This window comes from Notamacropus eugenii, chromosome 2 (genome assembly GCF_028372415.1).
Source record: "Notamacropus eugenii isolate mMacEug1 chromosome 2, mMacEug1.pri_v2, whole genome shotgun sequence".
Classification (NCBI taxonomy): domain Eukaryota; kingdom Metazoa; phylum Chordata; class Mammalia; order Diprotodontia; family Macropodidae; genus Notamacropus; species Notamacropus eugenii.
Genome location: NC_092873.1, coordinates 484,655,255 through 484,672,417, shown reverse-complemented (window position 1 = coordinate 484,672,417; position 17,163 = coordinate 484,655,255). Strand labels below are relative to the sequence as shown.

The window sequence follows — 17,163 nt, the reverse complement described above, 5'->3', positions numbered from 1 at the left end:
TAGAAGAAAAGGGGCACTATCATTGGCCACCAATTCTCAAACATCCAGAAGGAGAGACTACTGTGGCTGGTGATCTGATGCCAAAACTGCCCAAGGCAGGGAGTGCACTTGTAGTTGCTACCATTGTGGTTGTACCTCCTAATAACCTCTATGGTCCTTGGAATTAACTCTGTAGGGTCCTCCATGGTACTCTAGGCTTCTCTAGTGATGGAGCCTCGGTGTGGAAGAAACTCTAGGAGCCTTGGTACCTCAGCTGGAGATTCCAATTTGACGTGTAATTTACCAGTGGACCCCTGACTTCCCACAGACAATGAGAAACAATGGATAGGTCATGAACATATGGTGGGTGGCTGGCCAACAGGATGCTAGATCCAACTGCTTATGAGGTGGCTGGATGTGGGAGAGGTTATCTTTATCATCATGATCACATAAGGCATTGTCTCCTACTCCCTTTGTTGAGCATTAAAAATCTCATTTTCTGAAAAAGAAAGATACACTACAGTAAAGATACTTCAGATAAATATGATGAATTTGTTGTTTTCTCTTATTTTTTGGAAGATGCTTTGTTATGTCTTAAGCATCCTAATGGAGAGAGAGCAAGGAAAAGGACAATTCATTACCTCAACCTACTTGAGATCATTTTTAAATTACTTCCCTTTTGCTGAAAAAAAAATCCTGACATCCCCTCAAGCTATTATCCTTCATCTCTTTTCACTTTGAGAGCAGATTTTTTTTTTGAGGGGGGGGGATAATCTATATTCATTTGTTTCCATTCCTTCACTTCCCACTCAGTTCTCAGCTTCTTGTTTTCTTGCTTCTCATTTTATTTGATCTCTCTAAAGCCTAAGATAGTATGAACCACTCCTATTTTGGAAATACTTTCTCCTCCCTTGACTTTCTTAATCATGATTTCTTTTGGATTTTCTTCTTCTGAATCTGGACTGGATTACATCATTCATCTTCTGCTCCTTAATCATTCATGTCCCCTAAAGCCCTGCCCTGGGCTCTGTTCTCTTTCTGAACTCTCTTGAATTGATCTTATAGGTTCCCATAGGCTTAATTATCAACTCTATGTGGATAGCTTCTAAATCTAGCATATTCTGCCCTCATCTTGGATGGCCTAGGGGATAGAGAGCCTAGAGTCTAGAAGACCTGAATTCAAATTCAGCCTCAGACACTTCCTAACTGCTGACCCTGGGCAAGTTACTTATTTAATCTGTAAAATGTGCATAATAACACCCACTTCTCCAGATTGTTGTGAGGATCAATTGAGATATTTGTAAAGCATTTAGTATAGTTTCTGGCACGTAGTAACTCTCTATAAGTGCTAGGTGTTATTATCAAGCCCACTTCTAGATTCCAGTTCTGTTTTACCAGAAGCCTGCCACATGTCTCTTTTGATTTCTCCATCTGGATATCCATATAAACAAAATGGAGCTCGTTGTTTTACCCCCAAACACCACCCCAGTTCAGGCCCATATCACCTCTGGCTTCAACTATTCATTTCCTCAAACTTTTATTACATGGCAGGCTCCTCAGATGCCGTGAAATAGCTTCCTTATCGGTCATCTTGAATCCATTCTCTCTTTTCTACAACCCATCCATTTTAAAGGGGGGCAAATCAATATGCTAAGGCAGGAGTCTGATCTTGTCATTCCTATGCTCAAAAGCCATGAGTGATAAATTACAGATTCCTCACGTTAACATATCAAGCCTCCACGTTGTAGCTCCCATCTGTATTCCCAGATTGATTTCAACTTACTTCCATTTATGCACTCTTCCTCCTAACTAAAATGACTTGCAGCCTGTCTCCTTAACTGGAATGTACACCCTCCTAACCTTTTACACCTCTTCCCCCTGAATCTCCTTTTTCCTTCAAGGTTCAGTGTAGGTATCACCTCCTCCTCACAGCTTTTCCTTTTCATTCCCCTTGTTGTAATCTCTTCCTCCTCACACAATCTTGTCCTTACTTATCTATCCAGATACATGTGCCCACATGTGATAGCCTCCTAAGAAAACTTCAGCTCCTTGAGGGCAGAAACTCTCCTGCCTCCCTAGGACCTAGCACAATGCCTGGCCCAAGCAGGTGCTTCATAAAAGCTTGTTGAGTTACTTCAAATGTCTTCTTTCCTAAGAGCATTAATTAGGAGCTGTTTCCAAAAATGGATGCATCTAAATTCAGTCTGCCTAGGCCAAACACTCTTAAGAGTCAGTCAGAACAGAATTAATTAAATAAGAGATACTGCTGGGAAAGTGATGACATCCTTCTTTAATGAACCACTCTAAGAAAGCAATCCAACTCTTTTTTCATGGAGGCCAAATGCTTCTCTCATCCTAGTCTGGATGTCGTAGAGGAAATATAAGGTCTCATCCCCAACCAGTCACAGATAGAGCTCAGCTAAAGAATAGTGTGGGGGTAGGGCTTTAGACACTATCCAGTATCCTGGAATGGCTTCTTCACTGCCTGGACTTTAGGGAGAAAGAGTGACTTGTTTCCTACTTGGATTAAATTAAAAGATTCAAGCTGGTTTGTGGATCAAGAGATTATGTCCTAACAATTCTGCCTTCAGGTAGGCCCATGCCATCCCAGACTGATGAGAATTTTTTTCCAACTTAAATTCATTTTGTCAAGTGGTAATTAGTGAATCAATGTTGTCTTGCAGATGAGTGTCTAGTGGGATGCCCAGGCTCTACACTTGTTTTTCTTCCATTTGATATTTTGATTAAATGACTTAGATGAAGACATGCATGAGTAACTTGGATGGAGACATAGATGACATGCTTATCAAATTAGTGAATGATGTAAAGCTTGTAGGGATGGTTAACGTGCTGGATGATAGAATTACGGTCCCCCAAAATCATGAGAGAGTAGAATTATAGGGCCAAAAAACCAATATAAATCGATGCAGTTACTCCCTCTGCTAACAGATTGTAACCCTTTGGTGAGGATTTTGTGAACTGCAATCACTGCTGCATTGCTACTCCCACCTCCAAAAACACAAAGAAGAACTGCCTGGTGGAAAAGTTTCAGGTGATGAACCTCTCCAACTTAGCTAGACCTCAGATGACAGGCAATAAAATTGATTGCTAGGTCTGTACCCAAATCTTTCCAGTTTAGTAGGACCTGCCACTGTCTGGTAGCATTGCCAATTCATGATTATTCACCAGTAGTACTCTAGTAGGGAGGGGTGGGGGGAAAGGGAAGGAGGAAGGAAGGAAGGAAGGAAGGAAGGAAGGAAGGAAGGAAGGAAGGAAGGAAGGAAGGAAGGAAGGAAGGAAGGAAGGGAGGGAGGGAGGGAGGAAGAGAGGGAGGGAGGAAGGAAGGAAAGGAGAGACAGAGAAGAAGGGAGGGAGAAGAAGGAAAGAAGGAAGGAAGGATGCATTAAGTGACTCTGTGCCAAGTGCTTTTACAAATATTTTCTCATTTGATCCTCACAACAATCCTGGGAGCTTATTCTCATTTTACAGTTGAGGAAACTGAGACAGACAGTGGGGAAGTGACTTGCCCAGGGTCACAGAGCTAGTAAGTATCTGAGGCTCAATTAGAGCCTAGATCATCCTGACTCCAGGCTCAGCCCTCTCTACAACATCAGCCACCTGCTAGGTGGCAAAGTAGGGCTTGACATTGATTTAACCTTCTCAAACAAGATATGTTTAATAGAGACAAATGTAAAGTCATATACTTAGATTTTACTGTAAAAGCCTAGAGAGTCACAAATGAACAGCAGTTACTATGAAAAAAGACCCCGGGGGTTTGCATTGAAGGCTAGCTCAATGGGAGCCAGCAACGTAGAGTGGGTGCCCAAAGGCCAATGTCACCTTAAGCTGCAGTTACAGAAGGAGAGGGTGTGGATGTCAGAAGATAAGAGTACCACTCTACTAGTCACAGAACTTCTGGAGCATCTGGTTCTGAGCTGGGCATCACCCTTAGGAAGGACATTTTCTAAAGCTGGAATGCGTTCTAGATTAGGGCACCTGGGTTTGTAATGGGATTGGAAACCATGTTACATAAAACATGCCTAGAGAAAGTACAGATGCATGTAGTGTGGAAAAGAAAATACTTAGAAGGAAACCGATTCCCACTTTCAGACCTTAGAAGAACTGTCATGTGGGAATGTCAGTCTTACTATGTGTAAGCCCAATGGGCAAAGTAAGAGCCAGCAGGTGGAAGCTACTAGGTGCTAGGTTCTAGCTCAATATTCAGGATAACTTTTCTAATAGTTAGAGGTATCTGAAAAGGGAGCCAACTGCTTTAGATGCTTGATAAATATCTGTGTTCTTGTTGACTTAGGAAATAAGTCTGAGAGAGGTCAAAGGAAGGCTGGATGTGCACCTTCCTCATTGGGGCTGGAAGCTATCTCCTGCATGACTAAGGTGCCCACCCTGGTACTGGGAATCAGAAGAATCAGGCCTCACACAGGGGCAATGGGCAATGAACAATATACACTTCTGGCTATGCATTCATACTCAGAGGCCCTCAAAGTTAGGAGAGGCTGGAACAATCTCTCTCTGGGTCAGCAATGAAACAGGTTAAAAGTAGGGGGATTGTAAAGAGGGACAGGGGCTCACATAATAGTGCTTCTGATTGGTTTTCTGCCTTCGGAGCCATAGGTAGGGAGCCGTTCAATTGGCTAGGTTGCAGTGGGGTATGCAAGGTTCTAGCACAGAACATTCTGTGCTGGATATGGAAGGTCCAGAAGATGAACAGGGAGCAGAACCATTCTGAGATGAGGAGAGATGAATGGAAATTGCACAAATAAAAGGAGGGGGTGAAATGTCAAGGGATGATAGAAACAAACTCCAGCACTGGCCATCGCTGGGAGGATGGAATATGCCAATTGTCGCTGCTTGTTAAATTTTAAGCATGAACATTTGCACCTCACAAATTGGCTGCGGCTACAAATCAGAACTAGATTTATTGTTTTGTTGATTGTCTAGACTGAAGAAGGTGATGGAGAAAATGTTAATGATTTTGATGAAATTTAAAAGTGTCTTCTGCACACATCTCTTTTTCTCCCTTTTATAGAACCAGCTATTAACCATTTACCAGCACATCCCTATATATGCCCCACCTGCAGATCCTCTAATTAATTAGTTGACCCTTTGGTGTCAAGTCATGGCTCCCATTTTTGGAAACTCACCATTACAGAAGCCTATTCTTTGTGACATGAGATTGAGAATGATGAAGACTAGAAATCTACTGCATCCTACCCTCTCTGCATCCCCAAGACAGCCTGGTGGTCTGAGGCATGAGAGCTCCTGAGGTCCTGGAGGACAGTTTGATGATAAAACAGCTCACTGGCAAAACTCTCATTGGAAATTTTCTCTAAGCCAACTAGTTAATTTTTTTTATTTAGTTAGAGATTGTTTGCTTTTAATACCGAAGTATTATATTTCTAAAACTCAGCCCTAGAAAAGCAGTCTCCAGAGATCTCTGAATCAAGGAGAATGGCTATCCCCGTACAAGGATTGTCATCAGCTTAGCTGAAAATACCCTTTATCCAACAAGGTAAAGATTAACCTTGGCTTCACCTCAATCACTAGGTACAGTACTTTCAGAATCTCTGTGTCTCAAAGGTATGCCAGCTCGTGTTCATAGCTCTCTTATTGGTTTTAAATCTAGATCTCTGTCTTTGGAGCATTAAAAAACAATAAATAAAAAACTCCAAGCAGAAAGCAAACTGAACAAATTAAATCTGCCTTCTCGTGAGGGAAATATATAGCAGGCACTTAGCACACTGCGGGTGACCAGTAATAACACAGGAACAGCTAGGTGGTACAGTAGATAGAGCATTGGGCATGGCATCAGGAAGACTCCTCTTCCAGAGTTCAAATCTGGCCTCAGACATTTACCAGCTGTGTGACTCTGGGCAAGTCACTGGACCCTGTATACTTCCATTCCTCATCTGTAAAATAACCTGAAGAAAGAAACTGCAAACGATCCTGGTATCTTTACCAAGAAAGCTGAACATCGCTTAAACAGCTCAACAACTGAAAAAGTAACAACACCAGCCCCTCAGCATGTGTTTAATCCCCAAGTCCGGAGTCACAAGTTAGGAAGGCCCTTTCATTAACATTGGAAGGATGGGGACTATACAGATCTAGCGACGTTATAAACATACTCACCTCCCAAGTCAGGGTGAAAGCCCCAAGTTTTCTTCTTCAGTGTCTTTGGAAAGTGCTTAGCACAGTTCCTAGCACATAGTAGGAGCTTAATGGATAAATACTTGTTTCCTTCCCCTTTTATATTCCATCACTCCTAAAGCTAGCAGAAGAGCCTGCAGAGTGAAAGCACCAGAGGATTGTTGGCCTTGGTTGTTGAAGACAGCCCCCCTTTCCCCTTCTCCCATTTCAGTGTGTTTCTCCACCCATCATCATCCTCCATCTTTGAGCTGTTCCTGGGCTTCCTAACTTGTCTCTCTGTGGTTGTGATTTGGCTCTCTGTTGTCAGGTTATATAAAGGCAAAGGGGCTATTTTATCATTCTAAAAATAAGTTATGTCCTGCTTTATTATTGAGGAAAAATGCCTTAGAGAAATGCACACAGACAGATGGCTTTGTCACAGAAGCAATTTATGGCCTGAACTTTCTGAAGACAACTCTATGGCCATTCAAACCCTCCCCTTACTCTGCAGGGTGGGGGGAAATGAGCCAGGCTGGGCAGCCTGAGGACATTCTGACTTCACCTGTTATATAAACAGCCTCTCCAATCACTCTTTAGAAGTCTCATTGAACTGAAGGATCTGAAGATCTCACTTTTTCTCTTTGCAGTAAACCAGGAGAGCCCACTCTGGATAGGAGGGCCACCAGGGAGCTCCCTGACAGGGTGGGAAGGGGAAGCAGAGTTACAATTCTGTGGGGCCCTGTGGATCTCAGGCTCTGCCTCAGCCTGGGGGGAACACCCTTCTTTCTTTTGACTTGGTTGACCTGCCAAAGATAGTCGCTTCTCTGGCACCCTGGTTGTGAGAACTCAGTTAGTTCTTTAACTGCATAAATGGGGACTAGTTGGCCCAGACAGGGGTCTGTCTGTTCCCCTCCCCAAGTTAGAAAGGAGGGTAAACTTTACTTAGCTCATGACACCATTTGCTTGGGTTACAGCCTGTTTCTTAATGAACATGCTTTCTGTTTGACCTGACTTTCATTGTGTTACTAATTGGCTTTGTAACTCTGGGTAAGTCCCTACCCTTCCGTTCCTTTCTCCACCCCCACCCCCATAATTTTTTTTAAACATTAAGTGCCTATTAGGTGGTGCAATGGATAGAGAGCCGGACCTCCATCTTCCTGAGTTCAAATCTGGTTTCAGGCCCTTACTAGCTGTGTGACCGTAGGCAAGTCACTTATTCCTTTTCCCCTCACTTTCCTCATCTGTAAAATTAACTGGAGTAATAGGAAACCACTCCAGTATCTTTGCCCAGAAAACCCCAGGTCATGAAGTCAGACTCAACTGAAAATTACTGCACAACAAGAAATATGCCAGATGCTTAAGTAGTAAGCACTTAGAAAATATCTCATTTGATCCTCAGAATAAAGTAGATACTATGATTTTACCCATTTTACAGTTGAGAAAACTGAGGCAAGCAGAGGTGAAGTGACTTGTCCCGGGTCACACAGCTGGTAAATGTCTGAGGTTTGGATTTGAACTCAGGTCCACTGCTGCCCTGTACCACTTAACTGCCTCTGTTTCTCTTCTTATAAAGTGAGAGAATTAGACTAAATTGTCTCTTAAGTTTGTATCAGCTCTAGCATTCTGTGACTGATTTCTGTTTCCTTTCTTTGAAAAGGTAACCCAACTTCTCTCCATTCTGTTCACCCACAAATAAATGTCTGTCTCCTCACCCTCAAATCATCAGAAAAAAGTTAACCACTAGCTGAGGGTCAGTTCCTAATCCCCCCCCCCCAAAAAAAAACCCAAACAAACCTCCATTATGTTCCATTGCTCCTGGAACATAGAGAAAAGAAGTGCTTCAGGCTAACCTTCCTTCCTGCCATGGGTCTTTTCTCATGGTGCAGCCTTATCTGACTCCATCTTCAGTGTGTCATTGGAGGTTTCTACATTGGAGTTTTGACTGCAGTCTTCTCCTTAATTAACTTCTCTCTATTTATTTTCCTTGTAGGATCTTCTATGTCTCTCATGATTCTCAGGATCTAAAGATCTTTAGCTACATCGCCAGAGATGGTTCCAGCAACATCTTCAGGTGTAATGTCTTTAAGTCCAAGAAGAAGGTAAAGGGGAAAGGGCAGGGCCAATATTCTAATTAGTTCTTGTAATTGTTATTTTTGTCCTCCTGTGTGTCCAGAGCAAGCCCAGTCCCACATCACCTTGTTTCTTTATTGAGGGTTACCAAGATTTAAAGGTGGGCTGTCAGACACAGCAGAAATTCCTCTTTAACTCACCTCAGCATTACCCAAGTCATCTTCAGTTCAGTCTGGGTTGTGAAGGGAGGTGTGTTAGTGGATGTGGAGGAGCAATCCCTGGGTTGAATCCTGACTCTACTTCATCTTACGTGGGTCACTGTGGGCTAGATTATGTGGCAAACCTAAGCATCATTTTTCTCCCCTGTAGAATTAGTGTTTTGGGGTCAATGATCTGTTAGTCCTAAATCCTGTGTTCTTATCCTGCCACAATCAGGGGTTGACTGGAGCCACTTGAGCTGGCTCAAAGAGAAGGGAATTAGTGTTTATTAATGTGCCTACTATGTGCTGGTCACTCTGCTAAGTGCTTTACAAATATCTCATTTGATTCTCATAACAACCCTGTGAGCTATGTGCTATTATCATTCCCATTTTATAGGTGAGGAAACTGAGGCAGATAGGTCACTTAACTTACCCTGGGTCATTGTTGGTTTTTTAGTCATTTTTTTTCAGTCATATCTGACTCTTAGTGACCCCATTTGAGGTTACTCCCTTGGCAAAGGTACTGGAGAGGTTTACCATTTCCTTCCCCAACTCATTTTACAGATGAGGAAACTGAGGCAAACCGGGTGAAGTGACTTGCTCAAGGTCACACAGCTAGGAAGTGTCTGAGGCCAGATTTAAATTTAGAACTTCCTGACTCCAGGCCCTATCCATTGTGCCACCTAGGTGTTAGTTGTTAAATTTTCAGTGTATTTACACCTCAGAAATTCAGCAAATATTACAAATTAAGCCTTGATTTATTCTTTTGTTGACTGTCTAGACTTAAGAAAATGATGGAGGAAAATGTTAATTATGCAGATCAAGCTTAAAAGGGTGTCATGCATACATGATTTTTTTTCCCATTGAAGAGCTACTTGCTTGTTAAATAATTACAAACACAACCCTGCATAGGGAGGTTCAGGGGTTCTATAGACTGTTATAAAGAATTCTGCTTTGGGAACAGATGGAAGATCAAGGCTGGGATGAGTTTTAAGGACCTTTTCCTAAGGTGAGATTTCAACCAGTGATTCAAACCCAGGGCTTGGGATCAGGGCATGTGGCTTTTACAGCTGTGCCTGCTAGGGTCTTTCCAACTCAGTAACTGGAACGCAGTATACTCAGGCTTGATTAAGGAGCTGGGTATGTGACTTTAGGCAAGTCAGTTACCCTGTCTTCCTAAATAATTCCTTTGGGCTGGGAATTTCCCCATTCCAATAAATGATGCCTTTCAAAGGTCCATGGAGCTATTGCCTACCCAGGAGTCATCCAGCTTAAAAACACAATTACGAAAATTAGGAAGCAACTCTGTTGGCTAAGTACCTGAACTGAAGAGGACTGGAAAGGGGAGAGTGATTGATTTTCTGAGACAACCCCCCCCCCAAAAAAAAATACAGAGTACAGGGGAGGGCCATCTGGAATAAATTCTCAGACTCAAGCATTCTTGAAGTCAAGCTGGTAAAGATTTATTGTTATGCTTTTCAGCAGGCAAGAGTTCTTAGGGAACCTACAATTTGAATGGGGTACAGGTAAGGTTTATATAGAGTATTCTATAGTAAAACATGTGCCAAATATACTAACTAGGTGATTCAGGGTGGGATTAGGGAGTGGTTAGTTCTTAAAGGAACATGAACTTTTAGTATCTACTGCGCAGGTATTTTACCCAGAGTTCACTGGGAAATAGCCCAAGGGGGTGGGGGGTACATGGAGGTGTGGTTTTAGACCTGAATTGTCGCTAAGTCAACTAAGGTTCAGAATTGACGAAGAAATACCCAGGCTCTTCCCATCAATGTCTTGGTAGACAAGATAAACCTAAGGGAGTATCCATATGTAAGTCTAGGATGCATATGATTGGTCAGTGAGTAGTAAATATGTTTATGACCCAGTACATAGCCAGTTCAGCCAGTACACAGCTGGTTCAAACTAATAAATACATAGGTACAACTGGCTACTGTGTCAAGAAGAGAGATCTCGGGCAAGCTTTCCTTGGGCTGGGAAGAAACTGCCTGGGATAGTATTCTGAGGCTAGGGAGAAGTGTGATTTTTAGAGAGAAATTGATTTTAGAATTGGGGTCCAAGCACAGGCACGCAAGCACCCCATCAGAACCAACCTAGGATTTAGGATATCTGGGTTCTAATGCTGGCCAGGGTGACCAACCTTAAATGAATCACTTCATCTCTCTTAGCTTGTTTCCTCATTTGTGAAAGGAAAAGGCTAGATTCAATCCTCTCCAATTCTAATATTATATGAGTCTAACTATAAACCATTTTTTCTCCCTTGGAGATCATACCCACTTCCCCCAACTGTGATGGGATGAAGCATCCTATGTTGTTGATACTGCTTTCATGACTTTATCCATTAATCCTGCTGGGTGGGGCTGAGAAGGCATACAGAACAAGTAGACTTTCTAACAGAGGCCAAACTAAAGGCAAACAATTTTGGGAACCTGTCCTGCCTCACAAACATTGTGCAGCACTTAAAAAATAAAAGGCAGAATATATCCTCTTTTTTTCAGCTAATAATTAAGTCTTTGGAAATTACTCCCTCGCCCTTTGATTTTGGAGGCCAGCCCAGAATATAGGGTTCATTTTCCCATGAGACCTGAGGCAGCCCTCTGTTTCCCCTCTGGACTGGTCATCCATCACAAATATCTGGGGCCAGTCAGCCCTGTTCCGTGTGTTTCTCTTCCTTCACCCGCACCTTAAGGAGGTCCTAATTCTTCACTGAGTTGGCTTCCCGAGCCCCACTTGGCCAGTGGCCATGCATCTGAGTGAACTATTTGTAGCCTCGACAGGAGCCTTGTCGCAGAGCCCTCGTGACGATGGTGAGGGCTGGTGTCCATACTGGGAAAGAGAAGTAAATTGTTAAACAATGGAAGGAAAATCAGGGAAGGGTGGGGAGCAAGCTTTCCGGATATTCATTTTTAAGGTGCTGTTGGTTAGGGGAGTTTACCCTTGGGAGAGATAAAAATACCAAGTGGGGGAAGAAGGGTTATAGGCCATGAAGAATAGGAAATGACCCAGAGGAGATACAGACCCTGGGAGAAATGCGGGATGATGGTGGATGGTGGATCCCCAACCTGGGGATGGTTCTGCAGGAAAGACTGTGGTCTGCAGGTAGAACTCTGGACTGGATTCCTTCTCTAGCTCTTCTCTAGATAACATCCAAGTAAATGCCTCTTAGGAGGCATATAACAGAGTGGAAATCCCTTCAATGTGTTTAATGGTCTTATTCCCCAACCCCTGTGCAGTAGTACTGTAGCATGTAGAACAGCCATAGATGTTCTAATGTTATTATATCTTGGATCGGAGCCTGTTGTTTGTTGTTCCTTTCTCAGTCATGTCTCATTCTTCATGGCTCCATTTGGGATATTCTTGGCAAAGATGCTAGAGTGGTTTGCCATTTCCTTCTCCAGTTTGTTTTACACATGAGGAAACTGAGGCAAACAGGGTTAAGTGACTTGCTTAGTCACACAGCTAGTAAGAATCTGAGGGCAGACTTGAACTCGGGTCTTCCTGATCCAAGGCCTGGTGCTCTGTCCAGTGAGCCACCTACCTGCACAATGGAGTCTGATGTGGAGCCCACGGATCCTCCGAAGAGCAGAAACTGCCCTGATAGTGTTGTCTCGTTTTCTCATACCATACTTTAAAGAAAATACAAGTTCCACTTACTAGGAGTACGAGAGATGGGAGGCACAGAGGACTTAAGCAGAGCCCTTTGTGTGACTCTGTGGATGGGGAGGGGTCCTTGGATGAAAATCCGGGTCTTTTCCAGTCCTATGCTTTTAGGACTAGATTGTACCACTAGATCCTTCTGCAAAAAGAATTGCAATCTCTCTGCATCTCAGTTTTCCCAGCTGCAAAGTAAACAGTTGATAAGTATTTACGAAGTGCCTGCTGTGCTGCAGGCACTGTGCCAATCCCTGGGCAACAAGGAAGACAAAAGCATAGTACTTACCTGCAAGGGACTCACAGTCTAAAGGAGGAGCCAATACGTGAGAAATTGTTAGTGTAAATTGGGATGTATACTAGCAGGATTGGGGGAGGGGGAGGATTGGAAGAAACTTGGAGTGAATTGTAAAGGACAGTAGAAATGATCTCCCTGTTTATAAAGGGTTTTTTTCTTATTGTGTATTTAAGTTTTAATATTTAAGTCGAAAATATAAAAAGAAATAATCTCTTCCCCCCTCCCCACTTTACAGGTAAGAGAATGAACTAAAAAAGTTTCAGTGGCTTACCCAAGGTCACAAGGAGCAGGGTGAGAATTTGAACACAGATCCTCCTACTTTTTCGAAACCCCAGACCATTTCTATTTTACGCTGCTGACTTCATGTTGTTTAAAATACATGGATTCGTGAGGGAGCATGTTCTACTGAACAGACATGCTAAGGCTGACCCCAAGACAGAGTAGGTACGATTCTTGTGAGAGAGAACAGAAGCCTGTGATCACATGAGCACCTGACAGGTTCTCTTGCTTCCTCTCTCTGACCTTGAGGGCACAAAGTTGGAGGTACTTGCTGCCTCAGATTGAGCCATCTCCGTGAAGCTGTGTAGTCTGTGCTGTGTGACCCCTGTCATTCAGCCCTGAGTGGAAGGTGCCCTCCTGTCATTCTGCTCCCAGCCCACTGAAGATGCAGCAGCCGTTTGCCCTGATTAAGAGGGGTTGTCATTTCCTGCTTATCAGACCATCAGTGCATGAAGTGTTGGTGATTAATAACAGTCAGCATAATCTCTTCTATTATCTGCATGGGCAGCTCCTTGAAATAATTTGGCCTGCAATCAGGACTCAATTGGTTTGGGTGGGGAGAGCTCATTTCCTCTGGTGACGCTGTTCCTGCTAGATTGGGGGTGGGGGTGGGAGTGGGAGCAGCTGGGTGGTTGCTGAGCTGGCTTTAAGTTGGCAGTAGATGTTTAGCAATACTGATTATTCTACTAAGGAATTAATCACCTGCCTGGTAGGGCCTAAGAAAGAGTAGCCAGGCCTAGATTTCTGAGGGAAGAGCTTGTTTTTAAAACTTAAAATGTGCATTTATTAGTGAGAAATCCATCAGAGAGACTGCTAAGATGAAAAACGCCAACCATGTTTTGCTTTGACAGACCATTTTGTTTTAGTTTTAAATGAGAAAACATTTTAGGGATGCTGAACATTGACAAGTTAAAAACACCCTCCCCACCTCCACCCCTCAGCCTGAAACTCTCCATAAATCTCATAGTCCTTCCAAAGATCAGACCATAGGTGGTAACCAAAGTCACGGGGTGGCTGAGGGTCAAGGCAGATTTCTCTACCCAACTCCTTTTTCCATACCTCATCCTGGCACAGCCATGACCCTGGATTCACAAAGGCCCTGTCAGTGCAGCACGAACTCTGACAGGAGCTATTAAACCTCACTGTTATCAAACTTCAATCACAGCCCTAGAAAAAGGTCTGTTTCCCAAGAATGAACCTTGCTAACTTTGGAGATGCTCATTACACAGGGTGATCATTCACACCAACTTTCAAAACTGGAGAACTGGGCAGTATAATGAGTAGAGCTCTGAATATGGAATCAAAAAGACCTGAGTTCATATCCTTAGTAGCTGCGTGATCCTGCACAATTATTCAACCTTCCTTGCTCTTGGTTTCCCCATCTGCAAAGGGGGTATAATAGTAGCCTCCATATCGCAGGGTTGTTGGAAGGATCAAATGAGATGATTTATGGCAAGTACTTTGCAAACCTTAACATGACATAAATGGTAGCTGTTGTTATTATTCTTAATAAATTTAAATAAATTCTTAATAAATTTTTAAAAAGAGTTGTGACTTCCATCAATAGAGAAGGTCCTGCCTGCTGACAAAATTATAGATCCTTGCAGTGTTAAAACAGATCAAGTCACAATCAGGGAACAAAATAAGCTACTGGCAACCTCTGGATGTGAGTCTTGTCAAGGGCAGAGATGTTTCTTCTCCAGACACTGCACCTCCCCTTGAATCCTGGCACAGTGCTCTGTGGATTGTTGTTTTCCTAATGTGGGGAAAAAGGCAAGTTGCACGATGGGCAATGTATCCCCAGGAGAGATGGAATTTAGAGTCAGAGGCCTGAGTCTGAATCCCAGTATTGCTACTCAGTACCCGTATGACCTTGGGAAACTCAACTTCTGCAGGCCTCAGTTTCCCTGTCAGTATAAGAAAGGAACTTCTGACCAAGATAGCTACTGGAATAGAGGCAGTCAGATCATACTGCATCAAAAGCCTAAAAACTGCACCAATTCAAATAGTAACCATGACATACAATGAAAAATTGTAGTTGTAATTGGGCTGTGTGAGAAGAAAGGTGGAGTTGGAGAAGCCAGCATCAATTAAACCTAACTCTTATCTGAACTGTTGAACACACATATATACAAAAACCCAATTTGCAGCAGAAAGATATCGGACTCAACAAGGAAATAAATTGAGGAGTTAAGAGGAAGGATAATAATTGGGAGGGAATAATCACAAGCAAAACCAACTTCCTGATCCAGAAAGAGAAAAGTCGAGAACAGGAGTGGCTGCGTGGTTTGTGGTATATGAATGGAATGAATTATTGTTGTGCCACAAGAAATGATGGAAGAGACATTTTTCAGAGCATCTTGGGCAGTCTGAACTGAGGCAAGTAGAATGGGCAGAACCAGTAGAACGATTTATTTAAGACCAGGAATATTGTAAAGAAAAACAGTTTTGAAAGACTTAAGAATTCTGGTCAATGCACTGATCAGCCACGTCTCCAGAGGACTGATGATGATGCACATTGCCCATCCCTTGGCAGATGGGTGATGGACCCAAGGGGAAGAAAGAGAAAAAGATTTTTGAATGTAACCATTTTATAGATTTCTTTTGTTCAACTCTACTTATTTCTTACAAGGATTTTTCTTCTTTTTTTATTGAAAAGCTGCGGGAAGGGGGAAAAGGACGATTTAGCAATTGTTATCCCAAAAAAGAAGTCAATGAAACATTTTTTAAATGTACCAAAGAGAATAGAAAGAAATTCAAAAGGAAGCAGGACAGTTCTAAAGATAATGTATGGAATGTATGATATACTTTTTTTAAAAGCAAGTTACATGAAATAAAGATTCACAGTTTGACATACAATCCTCTTATAGTGTTCCACTGTATATATGGAAATAGTCACTTTATTGGATTTAGGTTCATAATAAAAATTAATATGTATTAATAAAATAAAATGAAAGCATTGGACCAGAGAACCTTAAGGGATGCCTCCAGCTCTAAATCTATGGTCCTGTGAATCAGAGAGCTTAGAAAGCACCTTTGTGGTCACCAGATCCATCTCATTTTGCAGATGAAGAAACCAAAGCCCATGGAGATGAAATGAATGGCCTGTGATCACAGAGGTAGTTTAGCTGGTAATGGAGCCATGACTAAAACTCAGGTTTCACTTGGACAGTGGGTTTGTCCAAAGAGGTGGTTGGTGAAATACATTTGTTTTCTAAATATTAGTCAACTGAAAAATGTTAGTGTTTATCTGTTATGAAATTTAGAGGCTTTAGAGTCGTGTGTTTGTGTGGGCATATGTATACGTATACGTTTACGTATATATGTATATGTATGTATATGTGGTTGAGTTTTCCTAAGTAACCTGCCAGAGAGGAGAGAGAGAGAGAGAGAGAGAGAGAGAGAGAGAGAGAGAGAGAGAGAGAGAGAGAGAGAGAGAGAGAGAGAGAGAGAGAGAGAGAGAGAGAGAGAGAGAGAGAGAGAGAGAGAGAGAGAGAGAGAGAGAGAGAGAGAGAGAGAGAGAGAGAGAGAGAGAGAGAGAGAGAGAGAGAGAGAGAGAGAGAGAGAGCCAGCCCAGCTTGCCAGTTTAATTCTCAACATGGGTTCAAGTTGATGCCTAATATTGGCATATCAATAGCTACTTAATGAATATTAGTTGAATAATATAGATTTGAGTCTGAAAATTGAGCAGTGCCTCATGAGTTAACTTTATACTTTACAATTATTGGATAAGTTACTCTGGGAAAATGTTTATCCATTTCTATTTGTCTAATTCTTATGCTAATGGGGGAGGGGAGAAGGCAGTTTAAAGATATCTAGTCTGTGACACTGCCATATTTGTAACGCTGCATATGACAGATGAAGAGGTTTCGAAACCTACAAAGGGTTGGACCCCAGAGTCTGCTTCTCCTCTCTGGTCCTGAGGAACTTAGGAAGACTCAAATAGGTAAAATTCAAGAAGCTTTTACTAAGTGTATATGTGGGGTTCAAGGCATTATGACAGACACTGAGCACACAGAGATAAAGTCCGTGCACTCAAGGAGCTTATATTCTCCTGAGGATGGACAAATAAATGCATAGAAATATATCTGTTATGGAACAACAGATAAAGAAACAGAAGATATTTCTGGAAGGAAAGGTGAGGAGAGAATACTAACAATGAGGGAGAGCACGAAAGGTTTTCTAGAGGAGGGAGTGCCTGAGGCCAGCCTTGAAGAAAGCTAGGGCAGGGAGCTAAGGATGAAGTCCATTTTAGGTATAGTGGTAGCCTTTGCAAAGATATGGTGGTCCAAGATTCAATGCCAAGTTCACAGAAGAACAAGTCTGCTTAAATGGAATGTACTTGCGTGTGTCGGTGTGTACATGTGTGTGTAGTAGTAGTAGTAGCAGTAGTAGCAGTAGTAGTAGTAGTTAGTAGTGATGGAGATGGTGGTGATGGTGGTGGTGGATAGCAGCAGCTGCAGCAGTAGCAAGTACTAGCAGCAGGAGCAATACTAGCAGTAGTGGAAGCATCAGTAGCAACAGTAA

The 17,163-nt window shown here is 42.5% G+C and overlaps 1 protein-coding gene across 4 annotated transcripts in view; it reads left to right on the top strand.

Moving 5' to 3' along the window:
• Positions 1-17,163, top strand: part of LOC140529844 (carboxyl-terminal PDZ ligand of neuronal nitric oxide synthase protein-like) — a 381,739-nt gene that overhangs the window by 295,043 nt on the left and 69,533 nt on the right. For all 4 annotated transcript variants that reach the window (XM_072648807.1, XM_072648806.1, XM_072648809.1 and 1 more), the window contains one exon: positions 8,114-8,222. In XM_072648807.1, the coding sequence (XP_072504908.1) occupies positions 8,114-8,222 (109 nt within the window). The remainder of the gene's footprint in view (positions 1-8,113; positions 8,223-17,163) is intronic.